Source organism: Humulus lupulus, chromosome 6 (genome assembly GCF_963169125.1).
Source record: "Humulus lupulus chromosome 6, drHumLupu1.1, whole genome shotgun sequence".
In the NCBI taxonomy this organism is placed as follows: Eukaryota; Viridiplantae; Streptophyta; class Magnoliopsida; order Rosales; family Cannabaceae; genus Humulus; species Humulus lupulus.
This window is the reverse complement of record NC_084798.1, coordinates 6,447,634-6,469,033: the sequence shown is the minus strand read 5'-3', so window position 1 is coordinate 6,469,033 and position 21,400 is coordinate 6,447,634. Positions and strand designations below refer to the sequence as shown.

At 33.6% G+C, this 21,400-nt stretch overlaps 1 protein-coding gene across 2 annotated transcripts; it reads left to right on the top strand.

The window, feature by feature from the left end:
• The first annotated feature begins 1,868 nt into the window (after positions 1-1,868).
• On the top strand, positions 1,869-10,075 carry LOC133781543 (protochlorophyllide-dependent translocon component 52, chloroplastic-like). Of its 2 annotated transcripts, none has more exons than XM_062220580.1 (7): positions 1,869-2,442; positions 6,492-6,682; positions 7,322-7,404; positions 8,236-8,402; positions 8,501-8,698; positions 8,919-9,106; positions 9,602-10,075. In XM_062220580.1, exons 1-7 carry the CDS (start codon positions 1,921-1,923, stop codon positions 9,846-9,848), a joined length of 1,596 nt encoding a protein of 531 aa, XP_062076564.1. In that variant the 5' UTR covers positions 1,869-1,920; the 3' UTR covers positions 9,849-10,075. The 2 variants fall into 2 exon arrangements, with proteins under 2 accessions (XP_062076564.1, XP_062076563.1); XM_062220579.1 differs by having other exon boundaries at positions 6,489-6,682.
• Positions 10,076-21,400: the final 11,325 nt, after the last annotated feature.

Below are 21,400 nucleotides of genomic sequence, written 5' to 3'. Positions count from 1 at the left end.
CTTCCCTATTGACTTAATCAACTCATGTGAGAGGCTTCTGGAGCGTACGATCTTTGACATGAACAATTTTTGACAAAAACTAATGATGGGTACTTACAAGAAAACTTTCTAATGCTTAATTCGGTTCTTACTTTCTATTTTGACAGAGTAACAATATGATAAAGACTCCAAAAAGAACTCCCCTAGCTACGATTGGAATCCGTTATTTAAAGCAAAAGAGAAAGAAAGGGTTAGAGATGACTTATCGCCATTGGTCCACGTGCTTGCCCCAAGTTCCATTTCTCGCCAATTACAACTGAGTCCTCCCGAATCAATTTGAACCGATAAAGCCTCTACCTTTATCTTGGATCACGCAGAATACCCTTCTCCTCCCATCATTCAGTAAAATGTGTGTTTTGATGTTCTCCCCGTAAATAAACTAACATCTTTTTCCCTATAATTAGTCACGTGATTGTCACGCTCCCATGTTACAAATAAGCATTTAATCTGCAAATCATTAATAAAACATGTAAAAGGAAAATAACTAATAAATTAGAGACAAAATACCCTCACACACACTATAATGAAATATGCAATATAATAATGCATAATATAGTATACTATAATAAAGTGTTTTTCTGGTCGTGTATAATATTATTTTAATGTTGCTAATTGTTCTACTAAGATTATAGGCCTTAATAAATAACATACAATAATTTTTATTACTGGCAAAATGTAGACTTGTCCAGACACTTAAATAGGGGCAATTATTTAGTACTAGTTCAAATTAAATGATTAGTTTAATTGGTAAGCGATGAGCTGTCATGACATCACTGCACACTGCCCAATTTGATTTTACACCAAATGGAGGCTCGGATTAGTGCTTGAACAAATGAATGCTAAGGTCTTGTCATAAGGTCATAAGTACATCTAAATAATTGCTCAAAAATACTATTGTGTTCTATAAATTACTTTTTAATTTTATGCTTTATAAAATAAATCAAATGAAATTATAAATTCAATTTTGACCAAAGTTTATTTAACAAAAATTATAAATAATTTATTAAATTAATAATTCAGAATAAAAATAAATTTATTCTGCTTAAAAATTATGCTGTTATATTCATTTTTTCTTCACTAAAACTAAGTTTTGAAATCTATTTGAACTATTTTATAAAATATAAGATCCAAAAATAATTTTTTTAAAATACAAAATCTAAAAAAATATAAATCTTTTTAAAAAACAAACTCAGTTCATAATAACATGTTTGAAAAGGGTTCAGAGTATTAAGTAGGCTTTTTTTTTACTTTATTGGTAGGATATGATCTTATTTTAGACACATAAATTAATTATGATCCCATGTTTTGTGTTAGTCATAGGAGACTTCTTAAAAATAAAAATTATTTATGGTACTAAAATCAGGTTCAAAAAATTTATTTTACACAAGTATTAAAAAAAAAATTCATGCAACAGAATAATTGAATCCCGATTTGAGCACCGTAATTATTTATACTTTTTAAAAATTTTGGAGAAAACCTACGAATACAACGAACACCGAGATAAAATAGTCAAAATTGATTTACTTTATTGGTAAGTTGAAAAAGCCAACCTTATTGTAGATTTTTTCAAATATTTTTCATTAAATTATTAAAAATACATTATCTGGTCAACAACAGTATTATTATGGGACAGAAAAAGTGTCTAACATCACACATAATGCGGGAATAAATGTAATTTATATATTTTATTTTAAATTTAAATATGTGTTCATCAATATAATCTAAGTTAATCATTTTTTTTTTGTGATGGTGACACGTGTTGAATGCTTATTAGTTGAAAGTGTCATAAAAAAGACTAGAATAATAATGTGAAACCCACCACCTTCAACTTCAACCTCATCAAGCTCTGTTGTGTTTGAGCTCTGTAAAAACAAACCAGCCATGGTAGCTCTCAGAGCAACCCCTACACTTCATTCTCTTCCCAATGCTATTCCATCCAGACTTGACAAGAAACTCTTTCACTCCAACTTCAACCAAATACCACCCACTTCATCTTTTTCGTTTGGTGAACGGACTACTGTGTCAAGATCCAAGCTTTTCACTTCCATTTCTTCATCTGTTTCGACAGATCTCACTGACCCTTTTCAGCCAGCGGTTGAAACTCAGAACCCAGATGAGAAATTCGACTGGTATAGCAACTGGTGTCCGATCATGCCGGTTTGTGATCTGGACAAGAGGAGACCGCATGGGAAGAAGGTGATGGGGCTCGATGTGGTGGTGTGGTGGGACAAGAATGAGAGTGTTTGGAAGGTGTTTGATGATAGTTGTCCTCATAGGTTGGCTCCATTATCAGAAGGGAGGATCGATCAGTGGGGGAGATTGCAGTGTGTGTACCATGGTTGGTGCTTCAATGGCTCTGGTAATTGCAAGTTCATCCCTCAAGCACCCCCAGATGGCCCTCCGGTACAATATAATATATATATATCTCTTTAGTCAAAAGTTTTTGTATGTTTCTCTTGTTAATAGTTATATTCTTCTCTTTTCCATATATTTTGACTTATTATATGTTTGGCAAAGTTCTTAGAGAAACGGAATGCAGTTATTTTCTAAGTTTTGGACCCAAAATTATTTGATATAAATATATTAACACTTTATTTTTAAAAAAAAGACGTATAACTAAAATATAAAACAATTATTAAACCAGTTTTATAAAAAAAAAAATTAAAAACATTAATTACCCACTCTTTTAATGAAGTTGGTCCGTGGAAAAATAAATATTAAATATATTTTTTAGAAAAATAATCTAATTTAAGATTTCATAAAAATAAAAAAATAAAAACAAATATTAAAAGTAGGTGCAGCAAATTCTTCACTTGAACCAAAAAAAAAAATCATATATATATATATATACTTTAAAATATTTATATTTACATAATACTTTAATATAGATACATCATAATAATATTTATTCCTACATTTATATATGGAAAATTATTCGGTTAGTGATTTTTTAAAATCACTAGCTATATATAGGTACAAAATTATTTAAGTAAAGTTTCTTAAAAAATATTTTTATGGAAACAATTAAATATAGTTTATATTAAAAATACAATAATATATAATATTTAATTTAATAAATTTATAGTGTTTATATACTTTTAATAATTTTATTTTTAGGGGTTTTTTCATTAACATATCTATAACAATGTTTTTTTTTTCATTTATACGGTGATTAAAAATTTCTTTCATTAATATATATATTTAAGTTTTTCTTTCAAGATTACGTCTTAGCTAAGAAAGCTTCTTTGCTACTATATTTTATTTTTCACTTATGTACTAATTACTCTATAGGATATATATATATATATCTAAAATTATACCTATTTTCAATAATTTCCTGGTTCAAACAAAGATGATTGCTTTATGCACTGTTTTAGTCATATATATTTATAGAAAATATTAGATACTAGGTTGTATTGTACTTGATGAATTCTACTGCATTTGTTAACCCCAAGTTCAATTATATATACCAAATTCATCTATTTTGCTCTTTTATATATATATATATATATAGTTCAAACTATATACACAGTAATTGTAAAAACATATAAACAAATACTTTAAGTAGGAAAAAAAAAAAAAAGAAACCCATCACTTCATTATAAAATAACTTTCATTATTTATTTAAAAAAAAAACTCTGTTTTGAGAGGCTAAAACAGAGAAGTTTTATGGGTTGCTTAACAAGTTGCTTAAATAATCTTATGAGTTGCTTAAGTAGTTTTATAAGTTGCTTTATAGGTTGCTTGAAAAGTTGTTTTATGGGTTGCTTAAGGAGTTTTATAAGTTGTTTAACATGTTACTTGAGGAGTTTTATAGGTTGCTTAAGGAGTTTTACGGGTTGCTTAAGCAATTTCATAAGTTGCATAACATGTTGTTTTATTGAGTTGTTCATAACGGGTTTTATGGATTGCTTACGTAGTTTTATAAGTTACTTAACATGTTGCTTAACAAGTTGCTTTATGAGTTGCTTATTAACAGATTGTTTAAGGAGTTTTATAGTTTGTTTAAGAAGTTTTATGGGTTGCTTAAGCAATTTTATAAGTTGCTTAAAATGTTGCTTTATTGGGTTGCTCAACGAGTTGCTTAGAAAGTTTTATGAGTTGCTTATGTAATTTTATAAGTTGCTTAACATGTTGCTTACGGAGTTTTACGGGTTGCTTAAGAAATTTTATAAGATGCTCAACATGTTGCTTTGTTGGGTTGCTTAAGGAGTTTCATGAGTTGCTGGAGAGCTTGTTTATATGTTTATAATCTTTCATTTGTGTTTTTTTATTGGTGTTTGGTTTGTTGCATGTATTTTAGTTTATGCTTTAGTATTGTATAACTTTTTATGTGGCTCTGTTTTTGTTAAACTACTCTACTATAGTCATATAGAATTTTTTATTGCTACCTGATAGTTATACTAGAGTGACATTTGGTATTTATTTTTCAATTAATGTTGGTTGTTAGTCATTGTTGGACTCTTTAGCTATGTGGTTATTTTTCAATTGATGTTGGTTGTTAGTAATTGTTGGACTCTTTCCCATGTGGCTGAATTACTAATTTAGTTACCTTCACTTTTTTTGGTGAGATATATTTGTTGTGAAATTGGTTGAATGGAAGATTATGACAGTGCTTATGTCGGTTTACTATTTGTTTCATGGAACTTTTTTTCAGGACTGCTTATATGTTGTTTATGAGTATATGTAGCTATATAGGATTTTTTAACATGTTGATTTATAGGTTGCTCAAGCATTGTTTAACATGTTGCATTATATGTTGCTTTAAGAGTTATAGTTTTAATATGGTTGAATAATGAGATTAATTTAATTGTTTTTATAAGATTGGTTATGTTTCTAAACACATTGATTACTTGTTTTACCATATTAATAATATAATATATACTTGATTTAACAAGTTTAAAATGGATCAACTTTATTGTGCCTACACAATTGTTGTGTTGTAAAGACATGAATCAAGATCCTTATCAATATTATTCTCCATAATACAATAAGGAAGTCATGGTTGCTACCTACAAAGAAATTAAATACCCTATAGGCAATGAAGACACTTGGGAAATACATGAACATATCAAAGTTGTGAAAGTACACCCTCCAGAATGAAGAATAAGAATAGGCAGACCAAATAAAAGAAGATGTAAAGATGCATGTGAGATAAACAAAAAACCAAAAATGAAAAATAAATGCATGAATTGCGGTCAAAGTGGACATAACAAAAAGATTTGCAGAAATCGAAAGAAATATTAGATATTGACTTACAAAATCGTACATTATTACTTCATTTTTTTTCAAAAAAATATGAAAAGTTAAATTGTTTGATCTATACAATGATTTTGGTTCATTTCCTTTATGTTTTAAATGAAAACATGAGTATATAAATATATATAAATTAATATAGGGAAAAAGATTAAAAAAAATTGGCAGAAATCAACTTCTTGACCTTGAGAGTAAGCAAAATTGTCATTGCAAGAAAAATGTTCCCAATGATCTATTTAGAACAAGTACTCATAGGACTGAAAGTTAGGTAATAACAAAATGTTATTTTTCTATAATATATAAATATGATAAAAGAAAAGAACAAAATATTTTTATCAGGAATACGTAATGTAAAAACAATGGATGAGTGAGACAACAAAGAAGAAAACGTAAAAGTAAAACTAATAAACTATTTTTAATGTAATCTTGAAAAGATTTACATATAGAAATGAAAAGATATAAAATATACCGTAAAAATAAAAAATAAAGATAAATTATCGTATTTTGGGTAATTTCTCTTATTTTTATTATATTTACATGAATATAAATTTATATACATTTTAAAAAGTAAGAAAACGACAATTAATGTAATTTTTTTTTATATATTTCTTGTCCAAAATAAAGAGTATTTTTAAAGAATAATTTTTTTTTTACATTTTGAAAGAGTGAAAAATTGAAAAATAAAAAATATTATAGAATATTGTAAGTTGATCATATATTTTATAATATTAATAATTATAATAAAAAAATATAGATTGATATTGGAAAATATATAGATTAATAGTTGTAGAAAATATTTGAAAATATAATATTTAAATAATATAGAGAAAAAAATAGATAAGCAATGTATGTTTTGGGGATGTATTTTAAAGGAAAGAGTAGAGCACTCATTGAGACTGCTCTTACTTGTCCAAAATAAAGAGTATTTTTAAAGAATTTTTTTTTTTTTTTTACTTTTTGAAAGAGTGAAAAATAAAAAATAAAAAATTTTTAAGGGAGAAAGTGAATTAATAATTCATTATCATACTAAAAAAATTTGAATCATAATTATATGTGGTATTAGTTTATTTTTGTATGCTCAAATAAGTAAAAACTTTGAATCATTAATTTTTTACGAAATGATTCCAAAATTACGATAATACAATACTTTTGTCCTAATAAAACTTGATTATAATTGTTAATTATTATAAAAGCAGGTTCACACTTCCAAGAGAGCATGTGTTTCAGTTTATCCAAGCACAGTGCAGAATGGCATTGTATGGTTTTGGCCAAACACTGATCCCAAATACAAAAATATTATTATGAAGAAAAAACCACCCTACATTGCAGAAATAGATGATCCATCATATGCTCAATCAGCATTAATCAATAGAGATTTGCCATATGGGTAAGCCAAGGTCTTAATTAATGATTCTACTACATTTTCTAATTTCTATTCTATAGAGAAAAAATAACAAAAGGATTTCTCTTCATGTTAATTACAGTTTTCATATGCATGTGCCCATCATGAATTCAAATTTTCTATCTCATTTATTATATATACAATTACATTCTTTGTTAATCATATAAATTTATTAAATTTAATGAGGTGTATGTTATTTTAATAATTGAGTTGTTACAGGTTAATTGGTTAGGGATATGGGAATTTGTAACAAATGAGACAAAGAATTTCAATCCTGATTTTACATGCTCATTTATTTTGTACTCCACTATTACGGCAGGAAGTGATTGAGTTCAGTAGTTTCTCTTATAAAATTGTTGACTCTAAAGATATAGTAATATAGAAAAGACAAAAATTGTTTCAAGCACTGACAGAACCAACCAGAAGCGCTCCTTGTTTCAAAGAAAGGAGAACGAGTTATTCACATTTCATTTGATCGAGCTCGTCTCATCGGCTAAATCAAAGCTCTATCATGTTTATTATTGCTTCATTTTACTAGGATTAATCTTTATCAAAAATCTTTATCATAAAACTATGTTATCTGGACTATTTGTTTCACTTTTTTTCTTTCCATTACATTTTCAGATATGAGGTGATGATTGAGAATCTTATGGACCCTGCACATGTTCCATATGCCCATTATGGATTGATGCAAACACGGCTACCAGGTAGAGCTTTTGATTTTATATTCACATTTTTATGCTCACTTTTCTTCATATTTAATATGAAAGATCCCCAATGGAAAAGCTTTGGAAAAGAAAGAGATATATAAGACATTACAAATTGTGTTTCAACAAAAAAATGATTATACTCATGCACCTATAATAATCACTTAAGCTTTATAAAATTTTTCATGCCCCACTAAATTTCTTTGGTTTATCCTTTCATTTAGTATTGGAGTATATGATGTCTCGGATAGATAGATTAAGTGTAAGAATATTAAGCCACTAATAAGAATATGAGTGACTTCACTGATGACCAATTGATTTTTAGATGGAGCCCCGTGATTCTTGTCATGATATCATAAGTCATTCATTTGCGGGCATTCGATCCATACAAATATAAATAGTTAGTCAAGCCACACGATATCCGCATAGTGCAAAAAGATACTTGAGATCCAAAATAGTAAGCTAAACCGCACGAGATTCGCATAGTGCAAAAAGACACTTGAGATGAGATCTAAAAAAATAAGCGAGCTGAAAAAGAGTCAATTGTGATCAGGTAATTCAAGATTGGTGAGCGAAAAATCGCTACCATCTTGAGGAGATATTGGAGTATGGTGCCCCACATAGAATAAGTATAAGACTATTGAGCCATTAATAAGATTATGCGTAACTCCACTAATTACCAATTGGTTTTTAAATGAAACCTTATGATTCTTGTCATTTAGTCTTGCTGTTGATATATAAAATTTTGGGTTAGTGTTACAGTTATAATGACACGTAAATTTCCAATGTGTTCAATGTATTTTGAATTGATCCACTTGTATTTATCAATAGGCAAGGCTGATAGAGAAGGTGGCATACCTCTGGAAATGACTCTCGAAAGTTTTAACCCTAATGGTTTTACTGGAATGGGAGATCCTGGTTTTAACCAATTTTTTGCACCATATGTTTTCTATAGTTCTATGCCAGTTAAACTAGATCAAGATAATGAGACTAAAAAGGTAATTAACAATCTATAAATTGTGGTGAATGGGTTTGTTTTTGTTTCTATTTCTATTTTCATTTGGTAATTTTACTTGATTGTTTTTGGGTTTTGAAGGGGTTTCAAAAAAGGATGGCTTTAGTTTTTATATGTGTTCCAATTAGTCCTGGTAAGAGCAGATTGATATTCAGTGGATCGACCCCAACCTTTCATAGATACTTTGCTCGTTGGTTTAACAAAATATTTCCAAGATGGATAACTCATGCTGCCATAAATACAGTTCTGGATTCTGATGCATATCTGTTACATCTTGAGGTAGCTCTTCTAAATCTTTATACTTGCAATAACGTTACATATATATAACTTTTGCACTAATGTATTACAATCTATCACACTAAAAGTATATGTAAAAAAAAACAATTGCTAAAGAAGGATATGATAATCATCTATTAAGGTATATATAGCTCTTTCATTTTTTTTCTTTGATACTTTTAGTATAATTAACATGTGTCAATTGGTGTATGTATATGTATAGGAGCGTAAGATAATGGATGCTGGAGTTGGGCAATGGCATAAAGCATGTTTTGTGCCAGCAAAGACAGATGCTCATGTGGTTGCATTTAGAAAGTGGCTTAACAAGTATGGTGGTGGTCAGGTTGATTGGAGAGGCAAATTCTCTGGAGTTCTTCCTCCAACTCCTCCTAGAGAACAGCTTATGGACAGGTATAACACATCAATTATTTTCAAGCCTCTTTTGGAAATGCACAAAATCTATACAAATATATGATATAAACTATATAATGATCTTAGGATCGGTGCGTACCTTTTGTGTTTCTAGTTCGTGAACAGTTTTCGGTGTAATTTTTTTATGACTGTGTTTATTGTAGTTATTTAGAGCATCTTGTAAATTTTATGGAAATTCCGAATAATTTGCAGTACCGAAAACTAGGTTCAAATAGGTTGTTGCACGCGTGACTAATTTTTTTTTATACACGTGAAAAATAACATAATTGAACTTAGTTTTCGGCATTGTAAATTATTCAAAATTTCTTGAAAATTTGCAAGAGCTCTAAATAACTATAATATACGCCGTTATAAAAAAATTCGCGCTAAAAACTGTGCACTAGTTAGGAAACACAAAATGTCTGTAATATAGAATTATTCAATGATCTTATACATACTTAAACTAGTTAGCTAAAGAAGTTGACCACTTTTTAGGTATTGGAGCCATGTAGTGAACTGTGGTAGCTGCAAAGCTGCATACAAGGGTTTCAAAGTGTTGGAAGTGGTTCTCCAAGTGATCTCCATAACTCTGATTGGCTATGCTGCAGCAACCAAACAAGGCCAAGCATTGAAGATTGCCATAGTTTCTATAGCACTGCTTTCCTTTGTAGCTTCAAAATGGCTGTCTCACCTCATTTACAAGATCTTCCATTATCATGGCTATGACCATGCTTTTCGTTAGAATACCTTTCACATAATATATGAAAACACCATATAATGATGCATATATATAGCATACTATATTATGAGTGACTATACTATTATCATTGGTTTCTCTACCAATGAAATAATCAGAGAGAGAATTCATATATATATATATATATATATTGACATGCATCTCAATATTTATATATACTTTACCGTCTAATACATTTGTGATAATTCAACACTCTCAAGTTTCGGACTAAATACTAGTATTATAATATTATGTATTTAGTGCCTTATTCAGAAAAAAGAAAAAAAAACGAATAAGTAATAGTATGGTCTTTTCATCGACACATTTTTTTTATATAAATAAATAGGTAAAGTTTTAAAGAGTGATAGACATACCTTCAAAAAGAAAAAAAAAAAGTAATATTGAAATGACAAAAAGTTTTATTTACACGTGATATGTGTAGGAATAGAATATAATTCTTTGCTCGTACGACAAACTAGTCATTCTTTGTATAACTTTTTTTCTCTTTTACATGTGACAATTTATATATATGGAAGATTTTTTTAAAAGTTATTACCATAAATTACTAAATAAATTTTTAATGAAAAATTATTATAATAATAAAGAAAATAAATAAATAAAATATATAAAATCAATAATTTTGAATTTTTTAGATTAAATAGCCAATAAACATTAGTTAGAAAGATAATAGTCAAATTAATTATTCCTATTAATTCTAAAATGATTTTTTTTCTCATGAAATGGATGAAATGTGTTATTTTAAATCCCATTATAAGCTACACATCACATATATTTTTACAATCTCAACAACTTACAACAGAAAATTAACCCAAACCATTTACAGTTATAACTAACCACCCTTTAGCCTCCATCAGAACAAAACACTATATATATATATGTAAAGGCAGAGAAGGGTAGAGATATCATCACAGTAAAAAGTTCTCCAAGATCCGTGAGCATTCTTCAAGAAGTTCCAGAGAGAAAGAGAGTGTAAATCTCGTTAGGGTTTCATGCAAAGAAAGAAAAAGAGTGATAGTTAGAGAAGTGTAAATAAGCAAAATAGAGAGAAAATAAGAGGAGATCAGAGTTCAGAGGTTACCTGTCGACTGTGTGGCTTGGATCCTCATTGTTGTACCAGAAACTTTGAGATTATAGTGCAAATGACTGAGTCGCACCCCTGAGGCGAGCTCGACGAGGAAGTAGCCATTTTTGGGCGAACCTCGATAACCCTCTGTGTTTGTTTTTCTTCTCTTTTGTTTTTCCTCTTATTCTCACTTAAATCTTCTGGGTTGTTTTCATTTTTCTGGGCTGTTTAGTTTACTGGTTTTGAACCTGTGCCCTAGAAGCTTCTCTGGTTTTAGAGAGAATAGTGCACCGAAGAAGACATTGATTTCTTTCTTTTTGAATAAATGAATTGACCCCTTTTTGATTGGCGGGCTTTATTACAGAAAGAAAGTAAAGGAGCATCGTGGCACTTTTAGAGCCATTTGTTTTCTTGAGTTAAAAAGACAATACTAACCATTTATGTGTTTAGTGTTTAAGTGAATTGGTGTAGGGTATATCAGTAAAAGAAACCTACAAAAGGAATGAAGAAGAAATGGAAAATGAATATTAAATAAGATTTTTTTATTATTTAATTAATAAATATGTGACAACCATGTCATCAGGTAGTCGTTCTAAAAGTTTGAAAAAGTTAAATTTTATTTTTAGAAATAATAATTAACAATCATAATATTGATCATTGATTTTAATCCAATGTATAATATTAAAGTAATCATCCATGAGTAGTAACCATTAAGAGTGCCCCATATATATATATTTGTAGGGTGCACAAAAACAATGCTAATCTGGTACACACTACTACAAAATATATTTTACGGGACATATTTTTAGGACGCGCACTTAAATGTAAGTCCTAAAAAATATATCTATAATTTTTAGGACTCTTAAAAATCACATTTTAGGACTTGCAATAAGAGTCCTAAAAATATATGTGAGTCCTAAAAAATATAACTATTTTTTTTTTAAAAAGTGGTGACTTGTAAAGACTCACTTTGGGTGTCCTACAAAAATATTAAGACTCCAAAATGAGTTCTAAAAACTTTTAAGTAAAATTTGATAAATACACTTATATTTTCGAAATTGGCAAATGTTATACCCAAAAATTGGAGAATGCATCCTAGGAGGCTAAGGAGAATGCATTCTAGGAGAGCTAAGGGGAGTGGTCCTAGGAGACCCCAAGGAGGATGTGGTCCTAGGGGACCCCAAGGGAGTGGTCTTAGGAGACCCCAAGGAGAAAGTGGTCTTAGGAGACCCCAAGGAGGATGTGGTCCTAAGAGACCCCAAGGGTGTGTAGGAGGCAAGCCTCCCAAGGTTTCCTAAGTGTTGGCTCGAACGTGTCCAAGGTAAGTAGCTAAGGAGGAGGAGTCTCATGCAAGAGGATGAAGACTTAGATTTTGATAAGGAGAACCTATACAATGTTCGATCGGACATGTTTGGGAGATGCTAAAGGAGGATGCCTTGAACTTGTCCAAGGTGAGATGTCATGGAGGAGGTTGCCTCAATGTTGTCCAAGGTGAGGTGCTAAGGAGGTTGCCTCAATGTTGTCCAAGGTGAGATGCCAAGGAGGTTGCCTCGGACCACCTGTGTCCGAGGAGAAGCCGAGGAGATTGGTTCAAGGAGGAACATGGCATGCTAGAGGAGAGTGCCATGTTAGAGGAGAGAAGTGCATGTCCTACCACCATGCACGTTCAACCCACGAAAACATGTCCTACCACCATGCACATCCGACCAACACTTGCATGGGTGGTCAGTAGGAGGTGGATCAACTAGCTAGAGGAGACTAAGTCAAGATTCCGGACAGCTTCAACAACATACGCGGGAATCTCTCATTCTTCCCACAAATGGGGGGTTTGTTACATTTCGAATTTTGAATGTTTAAATGTAATAAATATAATAAAATATCCCTATCATAAGGGGATATCAGTTGAGGATCCCAGGCCTATAAATAGAGAGCTTATGGGATGAGAGAGGGGTCTTCTTCTGCTGCTTCTTCTTTCTAGAGAGAGAAAATTGGGTCTGTCTATTCTAGAGAGAGAAAGTGCTGAAATAAGAGAGAATTCTTGTATTTTTGCAATCTGTACTGAAGAAACTCAGTTGGCTCAATCCATCTGATCTTGAGTACGGATCTATAAATCACAACTCTAAGTGGATTAGGCTATTACCAACAATCGGGGCTGAACCACTATAAAAATCTCTTGTGTGTTATTTACTTTTCTTGTTTATACCGTCTGTGTCGTTTTTATTTCTCTTGAACGTTCATCGTATTTGACGTTCTCACGTCGTTGGCTAAAAACGCAGTCAACAGGTATTTTATTAGAGTTAGGGTTCCTTAAAATTTTCAGCACACAAAAAAAAAAAAAAAAAGGAGAGAAGAGCAAGCCCAGCCGTGGCCCACCTGCCCTCCTCACCAGCCATCACACCTCCTGTCTCCAACTCATCAGCATCAACATCAACATATGCACATATGCATATATCACTTATGCACTTCCTTTCTTCCAGCAAGTGCCTCACCAACGTGGGCCAGCCTAACATTCAGCAAGGCCCAATTTCATTGCTGCCTCTCCACCAACTTGGGCCCAGCTCCAAAAAGGCCCAACATTCAGCTGCTGCCATTTTCTCCAAAACAGCCACAAAAAGACCCAAAAATCACATTTTCATTCCCAATATTTTTTACTCAAATATCAATTCACTATTCCCTATTTTTCTTACCTAAATAAACATTCCTAATTTATTTTTTACCCTAGCTTTTCACTAATCTTTTACCCAACCAAACATTTCATCTTTCTAATACTCTTACACTTACTCTATTTATCCTACCACTTCCCAACACAATTAAATTAATCAATTTATTTATTTTAATTTGATTAATTTAATTTCCATATTTTGCCTATAAATAGAGTCTTGTAAGACCATTTGGGGGGCTCTTCTTCTTCATCTTTTTTTTTCAACATCTTCTACACATTTTTCTCTCTTCTTTTCACTATTTTCTATCTACCATTTTCATCTTTTGAAGAGCATGTCAAGTATGTTATTTTGTAATTTTTATCTAGTTATGAGCTTCTAATCTTTTTCAAAGGTTATTAAGATGATGATGAAGCAAAATGTAACTAGATAATATTTTTTTGTTGTATGTTGATTTCCCATTTGTACAACATTGTTTATGGATTTTTCTATCAAAGATATGCATTTTTCATCTATTATTGATTGTTAAAGCATATTACACTTAGTTCTTCATTATGCAAAAATATGATATTCTTTGATTAAATGTTTTTCATTAAATTGTTCACATCTAATTCTTAGAGCATAAGTATCATATTTTGCCTAAACATAATCTCTTTGATTTTTTGTAGTTTCATTAGATTGTAACACAACTAATGCTTAGAAATTACATCTTATATAAGTGAAGAAAAATCCTACATTTTTTAAAGAGTAACTTGTGCTTGAATAGAAAATATATTTTGAAAAAATATATAGTGTGATTTATTTCAACTACATCAAAACTTGGGAATCAATATACTTATAAATACTATTGAACTTGCATTTTGTGGATTCTAACATCTTAATAATCTTATTTTACATATATCATTTGAAAACCATTTTTCTATTTAATCTTAAATCTTTTTATTACTTGTCTTTTATTTTTCTAAAACAAAATATCATCAAATATTTGGAACTAGGTTAGAATATTATTGCTTTGTTTGAAATAGTTTCTTTTGATGTTAGTCAACTCCCATGGGTTCGACCTCGTACTGACATGAACATTATATTCCGAAACGATTCGTGCACTTGCGAGTTTAATTATTAAAACATACCCGTTTTGGGTCCAACACCTATTTTCCTTACCAAAATTACCGGGATATGAGGACAGAGTTGAGACTTTGGAACACTCCTAAAACCATTTATGAAAGGGTGAGTCTATTGAAGAAGAAAAGATGAAAGAGATGAAGGAACTATACTTTTAAAATATACTTACCAAAACCTTTTGCTCAAGAACTTAGATTTCCTAACCAAAATAAGAATAAGGTTAGAATGAGTAGAAGACTATGAGAACTTTTAAAGAAAAAGTACAGAAACGAACTAGAGTTTGGGATACCTTGAAGACTTATAAGACCGATCTAAACCTTGAACCGAAATGCTATAAAAATCTTACTTCCCAAGTGTTTGATAAGCTTATGGTGATCAAGCTTATGATTCCCAACCCAAGTGTTTACACTCTCACACTCACCTAGCAACTTGCAGCCTCTGAACTTAGAGTAAAAGATGAATAATGGCTGGGTACTAGGTCCTATTTATAGAGTTTAGGAATGAAGAGATCTTCATTTAACTTGAATAAAAATAATGGCTTTTTAAGTGAAAATAATTTGAATTATCGTTCAGCAGAGGCTGAAGACTCGTTCAAAAAGATGCTGGACTTATCAAGAGGTTGAAGGGTTGAATGGAGAACATTTTTGAAAACTTTCAAAATATGCTGAGAGGGGCGATATATCGCCTGGGCCAGTATGCCCGAGGCAATCATGCAACGTTTCGTGTTTTTTCGTATCTTCGTGCTGCGATATATCGCCCCCTATAGCTGCGATATATCGGCATATGCTGATTATTTAAACACGAAATTACACATTTTTAGCTTATTTAAATTGATTAAACAACCTTGACTAAGCCCTCTAACGTTTTCAAAGCTGCTGACTGACCTTAGAGTATTCAAATTTTAACCTTAATAGATTTATTCCACAAAAATACTTAATCATTAATAAACCCATACATAACATGTGCTATTATCTAATTGGTTCTTATCTAAACCTTATAGTATAATAAATATTATCCTCAATATCAGTCATATTAATCAAACCTTAGGTTAAAATTAATATTCTTAAACTATAGGTTAAACTTAGAAAATCTACAAGTACTACTATGAGTGTCCAAATAAATCCCGGTCTGAACCAAAAATCCACAGTCATAAAGATAATACTATTATTACTATTATACTACTATCTAACTAGCTAAGTAAAGTTCTTGGACTCTACAATTCTCCCCTACTAAAAAGAATTTCGTCCTCGAAATTTACTTACCAAATAATTCCGGATACCGGCTTTGCATGTCCTCCTCTAACTCCCACGTTGCCTCTTGTTCAGAACTATTACTCCATAGGACTTTGACTATAGGAAAGCTCTTGGACCGTAACTGCTTCATCCCCCTATCTAGGATGCTAACCGGTCGTTCCTCGTAACTTAAGTCTTTCTGGAGTGCTATCGTATCGTACTTGAGGACGTGAGATGGGTCTGACACATATTTGCGTCACATCGAGATGTGGAACACGTTGTGACTATCTGCTAGTGCTGGCAGTAGGGCTAGTCTATATGCAACTGCTCCGACTTTGTCTAATATCTCAAAAGGACCTATGAATCGAGGACTAAGCTTGCCCTTCTTCCCAAACCGCTTTACACCTTTCATAGGAGATATCTTCAAGAAGACTTGATCTCCAACTTGGAATTCCACATCGCGTCGCTTGGCATCCGCATAGCTTTTCTGACGGCTTTGAGCAGCAAGCATACGCTTTCTAATAAGCACTACTGCTTCTTGAGCTTGTCTAACAGCTTCGGGACCTAGAAGCTGCCTTTCTCCTACCTCGTCCCAGTGCAACGGTGATCGGCACCTTCTTCCATATAGCAACTCATAAGATGCCATCCCGATCGTTGACTGGTAGCTGTTTTTGTACGAGAACTCGATTAGCGGCAAGTACTTATTCCATGATCCTCCGAAATCAAGTACACATGCGCGTAGCATATCCTCTAAAATCTGAATCGTACGCTCGGACTGCCCATCTGTCTGAGGATGAAAAGAGTCACCAATATGCATACTTGTTTATTTGGATCTTTGATTCACAAAAATTACACAAATAGACAGTTCATATCTCGACTATTCATTTGGAAGATTTAACATTAAAGCACAAATATGTTTTACAAAAATGTATTCAAGTGATTATTATTTTTTACCATGGAAATATGAGATAAATCTTATGAGAAATATAAAAATGACATTATACCATTGGCAATAATGCAATAAGAGATTGGACATAAAACCTAACACAGATATTACTTTTACTATTTATAAAATACGTAGAAAGAGCATGACTAATTCTATATAAATTTAGAAAAAGTAAATATATATGAATGAGATGGAGAAAATGATAAAGATATTATCTATATTATTTTCACTAATTTGATAATACATAGAAAGTGCATGACAAAATCCATATACTATTAGTAAACATAAATATAGATAACAAGATGAAGAAGTAGAGATGAAAGAAAATAAATCACTAAAATATATAAATTTTAAGCACATGGTGAATCAAAAATACCAAACAAAGTCATAGTGCATATAGGATCATCCTAACCTTCCTAAGAAGGTTAGCCTATTATGCTAGACATTCTCATGAAATTCTAGAGAGAAAATATTAGAAATGAGACTAAAATTTGGTAGAGTTTTGCTACCTAAAAATTACATTCCAATTATGAAGAAAGAGTCCATATTTATAGAGGGAGAAAATAACTAAAAAGAAATTAAACAACAAAATGGGGTTTACAAAATAAATCTGAAATATTAATAATAAAATATGATTTTGAAAAATCAAATCTTATTATAAATATTAGCCTACTTATTTTGGTGTATGGTCAATATGCCATTTTTCTAAAGCACCAAAAAAGATTAGCTTTAAAGCTCAAAATGGCAATTTTGCAAGGCCCAAAGTGCACAAAACATGGGCTGAAGGGTGGCTGTGGTAGAGGAGACTTTGACCCACTCCCAGCCAATGGGAGCGTGCCACGTAGGCGCTAGCTGGGAGAGAAGAATGGTTGATGCAAGTTGAAGGGCAATTGGGCTTGAGAGGTTTGTTTGGGCCGTGGGAGAGCAGAAGGGAAAGAAGGAGGCTTCGGACTGGGCTTCGGTGGGCACGTTGGGCCTGCTGAGAAGGAAGCTCTCGAACACGTAGTGCAACAAGGGCGCGAACATGTGGCATACAGGGGTGAAGGCGAGCCTGGGCTTCGATGGGATTAGGGAGGAGACGGGCCTGGGCTTCTTCTCAACAAAATGCCATTTTTCCTTTTATTTTTCAGATTTAACTCTTTCTTTATTCTTTGTGCCAAAATATAAATTAATTCCTACAAAATAATAATAAATTAAATCATGATCAAATATTTTATCCATAAAATATATCATATTAATTAAATGAAAATAATAATCAAAACTTAATTTATTTTGACATTTAAGATTAGTAAAGGTGCATTTTTCACCTCTAATCACCCACGTCCATTCTTGGACTTGATCAAAGACTCCATGCCACCATCGCTATTCAGAAACCCCCCATGAAGCAGTATCTTTGCACTTGAATACTCCTTGCACACATGAATTCCTCTGAGTCCATCACTACGTCCCTCCAGTCAACCAAGCAACCCTTGCAACACTGACCCCAAAGCCAACATATCATTTGATTGTTGCTTTCCCGCCAATTGTCCAATGCCTACTCCTATTGACAATGACAAAATTAAGGTGCACCCCTCAGGGTGAGGTTCGCAAACCAACCATTCCCAACGACACCTACGAAACATCCTTCCATTGAAGGCATGTCTCTCTTCAACGTGGCACTCGTGCCAACTGTAGCCTTTATGCAGTATCTAGTTCACCCTTGCAAATAGACTTCGCGAAATAGTCTCTTAGACTTTTGGCCCTCCAGCCTTACTACATACCCATGGGTTGATGCGAACTGGCCACTCCTGACCATAAGCATAACTGCTCCTCTAAGCTTCTACAATGTGGTCAATGATCTGACATCATACGAAACCACTGCATTGTCTTCTGGCTCGTGCTCATGCTGACTCTCAGCATTGTGCCTCAAGTTCTGCCCCCAAATCAACCTTGCCTAACTCTAGATGGCATGTTTAATGTTGACCAACTTGACTGCACTCTACCTCACCCTTGAGGTTTGAAGCTGTCCCAATCCGCTATCTCCCTTCGGCATATGTTCTCTAAATCATTCGACTTGTGTTCCCATAAACACAAAACTTGTCCCATAACATGTTGCAAAACCCGCCCAATCTTGGTCTTAGCCTACGCCTATGCATACTGTCTATTTGTAGCTTCACTTGGTCACCAGACCCACTCGCATCAGTCATGCATGTCTTCGCACTGTACAACCCGTCTATTGTTGTATTTCCCTCTAGATTCACACACCAAAACTGAACAAGTACCCTGGCCCTTCGAAGATATGAATTAGTGGGCTCCCCCACTTCAACTTGGGAATAATTTCTCTTCTCGAGGTGTACCTCTCAAGGTATAGCTCGCAAGCTAACCACATTTTCTCATGCGGTCCCTCGTTCCATTTATCACTTTTTGAAGATGATGTTGAACTAATGCCTCGGTCGAATCTTCGCCCCTCGACATCTCTACGTTGCCTTAGTACCTGAGTTATGCTGACTTTCACCGTAGGCAAACATTGCACTGATGTTACCCTAGTACTCGAGTCCTGGTGACTTTCATCGTAGGTAACTGGCTCTGTCTTTTTCTCTGAGTCTTATTGAATTTACATTCTGAACAACTAACGATCTCCATGATAACTCATCTCGATGCTTTTGTCATGGAACATTGGTCTGCTATTTGGATGTTTGAACCGTGAAGGTCTCTCCCCCACTTCAACTGTTGGCATCCTCGACAACTTGCCCACACGCAAGAATGTCTAACCACCCCAACTCTTCATGCACACAACAAATCTAGAAGTGCACCCCGCAGGATGTGACTCTCGAGTTAACTACTTTGTGTAGCACCATTGTTGATTCCCCTATTCGTGCACTATCCACATAGTTATCCATCTGCTCTGTACTAGCATCTTGTCCCTCCGGGAAGCTTCTCTAGGCTTATATGGTCACTAAGTCCCAATAGCAAGGCCCTCCGGCCCACATTTAAACTCAAGCACCATCTCGGCTTCCCTAAGACTTTTTGTAGTACTAAGTTTCCTTGACGCAGTCCTCCAACACTCTAGAAATTCTAGTACTAATCTGACTACTGTCGGTCTACTCGGCTGTGATGGCCTTTGATGCATATATTCCACAACTCAGCATCTCTTATAATGCCTTAGTGTTGCTCACACAAGCTAACATCTCTGTGAGCCAACACGTCCCACTCCATTGTCTCGGCGTCTCCCATCTTGGGAGAAACAATGTAACATGCAAATGCCTTCAAGTACGACTGCCCTGTGACAATCGCGGCTACTGCCACATAGGTCTCCATGTGATTCCATTTGGCACACAAGTAGAAACTGAAGCATTTCATGTTCATCTTTATCTGGTTCCCCAAAGCTATCCACGCTCGACCACTGTCGTGACTGCCAAGCGTTTGACGGCCACTATTATGCTTCCACACTCTTGCGTACAAGTTCCCTTTTCAACAATAGCGCTCTGTGCGACTTACACTGTCACTCAAGCGAACCTGAACTAGCGACCAAGCTTACAACCTTGACCTCTTGATCAAACCTTGTCTTGTGTCAATGAGTTCCAACTCTTTTGTAACGCCTCTCCACAATCGCACATGGTTGTTGTCTTTCTAGCATCAATGAGCTTTGATTCGAAGCAACCATAACTTGCCCCCTCTCTAGGATGTCCAGTATTCCCACGAAGAAGAGCAACCAAGTCTCCTCCTGTCTTAGCTTACTGATCCTTTCTAGGTGATTAAACGTCTCAACGACATTTGTTCAAGCATCCAGACCTTCTGATCCTTCTGCACGCCTACATCCCCATTAGGATGGGCCAACCAGGTTCATCCCCTACTTGAGATGAACCAAGCTTTGATACCAACTGTCACGGGCTTACATTTTGACAGCAGAAATGCCTATGCGACACCTTCCAACCATTCGAATAACAATGGGCACATTTTTTGTGCGACCGTATGCCTCTGTACACTTCCGTCTCTCGAAAAACTCGCGCTGAGTCATTCTCTCAAGCATTTATGACTGCAATCATGCGTCAAGGCTATCTAGCCAAGACATTCACACTGTCTATAGGTTCTCACTATGGCAAGGCAATCCCAACACCAATGCTCACCAAAACATTCGCAAGCTAAGGTAGCATGTGTGGCCAAGAGCCAACACCTCTCATCATGCCTCATTCGATATTATCCGATTAGCTCACGTCATAGACCAAGGACTCCCATACATCCATGGTCCAACCCTCAAGGCACCATGCCTTCACGCATGTTGGCAGGCCTTCGAGACTAGCTTCCAGACTAGTAGCACACACTAGACCTCTGTCCTTCTCAAGCATTGCCCACTCTTCAATCTATGTATGCTAGCAAGTCCCACGAATGACTTCCCAAGCCATCTCGTGTCGAGACCCATGGCCATGGCGCACCATGACGTCTCTCGGAGGTTTGGGCCATGTTCCATGCAAGCGGCATCTCGGCAAGCCAAGGGAACTATACCCATAAACCTTTGGCAACACACTTCGACGCAT